The 5,799-nt window shown below is 42.5% G+C and overlaps 1 protein-coding gene across 1 annotated transcript; it reads left to right on the top strand.

Moving 5' to 3' along the window:
- The first annotated feature begins 1,850 nt into the window (after positions 1 to 1,850).
- LOC141083151 (E3 ubiquitin/ISG15 ligase TRIM25-like) lies at positions 1,851 to 3,459 on the top strand. The gene has a single exon (XM_073567331.1). It carries the CDS (start codon positions 1,852 to 1,854, stop codon positions 3,457 to 3,459), a length of 1,608 nt encoding a protein of 535 aa, XP_073423432.1. The 5' UTR covers position 1,851.
- Positions 3,460 to 5,799: the final 2,340 nt, after the last annotated feature.

Genomic DNA, 5,799 nt, shown 5'->3' with positions numbered 1-5,799 from the left:
TGCCAAGAGCTGTGGTTCTTGTGCGGAAAAATCTGCGAGAGAATCCGCACTGTGTGCACATATTCTAAAGCAACACTAGAGTGGTTTAAGGGGAAATGTGTAAATGTTTTGGCTTGGCTAGTTAAAGTTCAGACCCTTAGCCAATTGAGAATCTGTGGTCAGACAACTTGAAGATTGCTGTTCAGCAGAGGAAACCATCTAACTTGAAGGAGCTGGAGCAGTTTTTCCTTGAGGAATTAGCAAAAATCCCACTGGCAAGATGTGGAAAGCTCATATAGACTTATTGAAGCTAAAGGAGGCTCTACAAAGTGCTGACTTTAGGGGGTGATTACTTATGCACACTGACGTTTTCAGTTATTTTGTCCTATTTCTTCTTTGCTTCTCAATTAAAAGAAAACTAAATGTTCACAGTTGGTTGTAATGATGTTCAAACCCTCAAAAAACAGTGAAATTCCTGGTTGTGAGGGAGCAAAACATGAAAAATGCCAAAAGGGTGAATACTTTGGCAAGCCACTGTTTAAAGCCAAAAGGTCTTTGTGTCAAAAAGGCCTGAGGACAGGTTCAAATCCATTTAGGCTGGAGATAAGAACAAAAGGCCCCACACCACAGGACACACAATGGCCTTCCTGCCTAACAGGTTGTATGACCCCCACAGCACATGTTCTATCTCTTTAAAAACCTTTAGTGCTATCCAGTGTTTGAGGATCAAATTGTGAGTTCAGTCATTCATATTACACGTATTATCGATATTATCCATGTTGGCTTTCAATACATTCATTCCTTACATAGGACCACAATGAAGGCACGAAATTTACAGCAGATATAAGGCCGGGGTCACACTGCATTTTAGGCAGTCCGTTAACAGACTGCGTTACACCGCGGTGTAACGAGGTGTAACACAGTCCGTTAATGCTGCCATTCAGCCCCATTGTTGGGTTCATCGCGATGCATGGCGTAAAGTGGCATGCTTTCGCGATGTGCCGTCATTCAGTGATGAAGCCTTGGACGCGGCCTGCAGCGTCTGAGGCTCAGTCACAGCTAGCGCAGATGAATTATATATCGTGATCGCGTTATGCTATACTGTTAACACAGCCCATCAACGCTATGCGTTGAAAGGGCTGCTAAACGTAATGTGAACCCAGCCTTAAGGCCCCGTCACACATAATGACTCACCAGCGATCGCGACAACGATATCAACTTATCAGGATCACTGGTGAGTCGCTATGTGATCGCTGGTGAGCTGGCATCACTGTGTACGTTAGTTACAAGCGCGCTGATGCAGGGAGCTGGTAACTAAGGTACACATCAGGTTTCTTTTATAAATTCTTTATTTAAGAATGTTATTACAAAGGTGATCATATAATACAAATCAGTATTATTAACATTCAGTTTTCTATATGGGGAGGGAGATTCAGGATGGGGTTGGGAAGAAGAGGAGGAAGGGGGAAAACAGGGGGAAGCAGGTAAGATTGGGATGCTTAGAAACCCTGCGTTTACCCTAGTTACCAGCGCGCTGATCGCTAGTCTCCCGCCTGTCCTATGCAGTGATGCGTGCTGGCCAGCGGGAGACCAGCGATCAAAAAAATGTCCTTGCTATGCCAGGATGATCAGCGATAACCGGCAGGAGGGCCGGTCGCTGGTCAGTGTCACACACAGCGATCTCGCTAGCAAGATCGCTATGTGTGACGGGGGCTTTAGATGTGATTTTCTCAAGTGTCTATTTTCATGTTAATAGTAGCTGACCTTCTGCTCCTCAGCCCTCCCCTGTGTACACAATATAAAGCCAGCCCTTTTAGGCAGGAAAGAAATTCTAGTGTTGTTTCTCTCTTCATTTGTTTGAGACTGTCAGCCATGGCTTATGCTGATCTGAGAGAGGAGCTGCTCTGTTCGATCTGTCTGAGCTCTTATACAGATCCTGTAATACTGAGATGTGGACACAATTTCTGCCGGATCTGCATTGATCAGTCGCTGGATACACAGGACGGGTCTGGAGTTTATTCCTGTCCTGAATGCAGAGAAAAATTTCAAGAGCGGCCGGCACTGATGAGGAACTTAGCTCTGCATAAAATAATGGAGAAATTCCTGCTTACTCCACCAACACAGATGGAGACTGGGATCTTCTGCACTTACTGTGTGGACTCTCCGGTACCCGCTGTTAGATCCTGTCTACACTGTGAGGCTTCTCTGTGTGATAAACACCTGAGAGCTCACAGCAAATCAGCAGAACATGTCTTATCTGATCCCAGCACTTCTCTGGAGAAAAGGAAATGTTCTGTCCATAAGAAGATCCTGCAGTATTACTGCACTGAGGACGCTGCTTCTATCTGTGTCTATTGTTCAGCAGGAGAACATCGGGGACACCGGGTGGAGATGCTGGATGAGTCCCCTGAGAACAAGAAGAGGAAACTGAGAAATGTCCTCCGGAAACTTATCACAAAGATCAATGACATCGAGGAGAAAGTCCAGACTCTGGAGGAGCATGGGAGAAAAGCTCAAGATCAAGCAGCTGGAAAAGCCAAGAGAGTCACTGCCTTGTGTACAGACATCAGGAGGCAGGTGGAAGCCCAAGACAAGAAGATCCTGAGTGAGATCTCCAGGCAGGAAAAGGAAGAGTCACTGCCACTGTCTGTTCTGATCCATCAGCTGGAAATAAAGAAGGACGAGCTGTCCAGGAAGGTGAGACACATAGAGGAGCTGGGTAACATCACGGATCCATTGAGTATTTTACAGGAACCAGATACCGGTGACTTGTGTGATCCTGAGGAGGAGGGAGGTGATGAGGACACAGGGGGACATGATAAACAGCCCCATGATGGAGATGACCTGGATGTGGCTGTGATTTCACACACATTACACACATTACGCAATGCAATAACTGGTATAAGGAGCGGGATCTATGTGGTGAGTCCTGCAGACATATTACTGGATGTAACCACAGCTGCTAATAATCTCCATATATCAGACGACCTGATGACTGCAACCTCGACACGAGAGGAGCAGAAACGTCCAGAAACAGCAGAGAGATTCCAGCATTATCAGGTGATGAGCAGGAGGGGATTTACCTCAGGACGACATTACTGGGATGTGAAGAGCAGTAGATCAGGGGATTGGAGGGTGGGGATGTGTTATCCCAGTATAGACAGGAGGGGGCAGCAGTCAGAGATTGGAAATAATAATAAGTCCTGGAGTTTGTGGAGATATAATAATCAGTATTTAGTGACACATGACAAGAAAAAGCTCCGATTGCCTCACAGTATCCCCATTGACAGAGTCAGGATATGTCTGGATTATGAGGTCGGGCAGTTGTCCTTTTATGAGCTGTGTGACCCCATCAGACACTTATACACCTTCACTGCCACCTTCTCCGAGCCCCTTCATGCTGCATTATGTCTATGGAATGATTCTATAAAGATATTGGGAGGAATCAGAAATTGGAAGAAACTCTCATTCATGATCTAAGATTTCCACTAGACACTGCTGGATTATTCTGCTACTGGGATAAACAGTCAGGATTACAGTTGATGATCCCTATATGACTGCTGGCCCAGTGACTATATCACATGGGTGGATTATCTGTTGTGTAGGCATTTGGTGATTACATTTCGCTGTATATTAGAGATGATATTGGAAGTTTGGGGACTGATCCAATGGGCGCTTCTGTAGTCTTTGTGGATAATTTACCTTTGTGTCACAGCCATTATTCCTAGTAATACCCCAAGTACTAAACCAACTATATTTGAAACACGTTTTGAAACAAAGGTAAATTTACACATTGACTAGATTTTCCTGAACTAAAGCTTCATGAAAATCAGCCCCAAAATGTGTTTTATGGCAAATACAGCGACAGGTACGGCTGCGAACTTTACTCTTTCCATAGCAGATAGTAAAAGTTGCTGTGACAATGTGACATTTCTGCAACAGATTCTGCGCTGTGCAGATTTGTATCTGATGCAAAACCTTTTTATTCTGTGAGTAGATTGTGATTGTTGATATACTATTCTTACTTTGTACTTTACATTGTTGCAGTTTTTCAAGTGCAGATTCTAATATTTCACATACATAGAGATCATTGTGCAGGATGTGATCTTAGAGTAAGCCATACGAGTGACTACTTGTGAGTAGAGGGGAGAAAATTCCATCACTCGCCAAAACGTAAAATATTAGCAAATTTATTCCAAAGGCATAAAATTACAGTGAGAGGAATAACACACTGACTTATTGTTATTCCTCACCCTTATTCCTCCCTCTGTAATTTTATGCCTTTGGACTAAAGTTTACCCTATTTTACATTTTGGTGAGTGCTGGAATTTTCTCCCCTGTACTCATAAGTGTTTATGGACTGTATCTGTATTTGCAGTATATTGCTGAGCACCACTGAAGTGTACGGGGAAGGGGGGGTGGTATTGGTTTCTGTTTGTAGTGTTGGATGTGTATGGGCGTCTTCTTATTGAAGTCACATTGTATAGTTACTATTTCTTCATTATAAATTTGGATCCCCATTTTTGTCTTGTACAAGAGAATTATACGACTGTGGATGTAAATTTTTTGGGGGGCTTACCCTTATTCTTTTGATAATGACCCAATCACATGAAGCGTGCCTTATTTCATGCCACTTTGTATCACTATTGGGGACACCAGATCTATACATGTAACTGTTGGATATGTCTGAGATTTAAGTAAAATATAAGAATTTAATCAATTTGCTCTTCTGTCTTTATTTTCTTATATTGATTGTGCTTCATTGTTACATTACGTTTCTCCATGCACACTTTGATTATACAGCGTGCTCGCCGGAATTTCCAGCATCACTGCCGAATGCATCTATGGTTCAAGTACAGTTCTCAACTCATGGATGATGGATCGCTCTGGAGCATGTTACTGATAAAGGGTGCTGTAAAGCAATCGCTGCTGTGTTTTAGGCAAATTTCACAAGTTTTGATTTTACCACTGCTGGAAAAACCAGTACTGGTGTTATCAGGGCTGCTTGTGATACTTATGGTATGTGTGTGTCATCCGTATGCCGTCCACGTGAAACGTGCCGAAATAGAATTTTTTCAATATTTTTACAGAGTTCAGCGATCGAAAGTATATAAAAATCACCTCTTAATTTTCAAACATTTTTACCTTTTCAGACCAGTATACACTATTATTATTATTTGTACACCATTTTCTTGTAGTTGCTTTGCATATGGGAATGTTTATAATAAGATTTTATGAATAAAATGTACTATTTTAATATTACAATTAGTAAGTGTCTGGTTTTGGACATGTGAACAGAGCCTAATTTTGCATCTGAAACATTGTGGGTTTTTTTTAATAATCTGAGAAACCAGCAAAGTGATGGCTGCAGACTTTGTAGCAGTTTTTCTTGCACAAGGCCGTGTTCCCTCGATGAGTTTTTGGTGAGTTTATTTATGATCTGTGATGTGTCAAATCTGCAAGATGCCAATTTCTCTTGCGAGTTACTGAGTTTTAGGGCTCAAACCCATCACCCTTAAAAAAAAATGGTCAGATTTCGGTCCAGAAAATTGGAATGAGTGTCATGCGATTTTCATGCGAATACAATCCGATTTTCCATGGGAATGCGATCCAATTGCAGTGCAATTTTAACATGAGCTTTGACATAGAGCAGTGTCACTTACACATAGTTTTCCAAGGAAACATTCTTCAGCTGAGCTTTCTTTTACAACGCTTCTTCAGGAAAAAGCTGGCAGCTTTATTTTTTCAGTGCCCTTGGCATTGGTTTTGTGGTCATATTGGAGGCGGCTCCCCTAACTTTTATTATAGCCAACAGGCGGC

This window comes from Dendrobates tinctorius, unplaced genomic scaffold (assembly GCF_039654945.1).
Source record: "Dendrobates tinctorius isolate UK_male_01 unplaced genomic scaffold, ASM3965494v1 ptg000020l, whole genome shotgun sequence".
NCBI lineage: Eukaryota > Metazoa > Chordata > Amphibia > Anura > Dendrobatidae > Dendrobates > Dendrobates tinctorius.
Note: the sequence above shows the minus strand (reverse complement) of the source record. Positions and strands in the feature narration are given on the sequence as shown.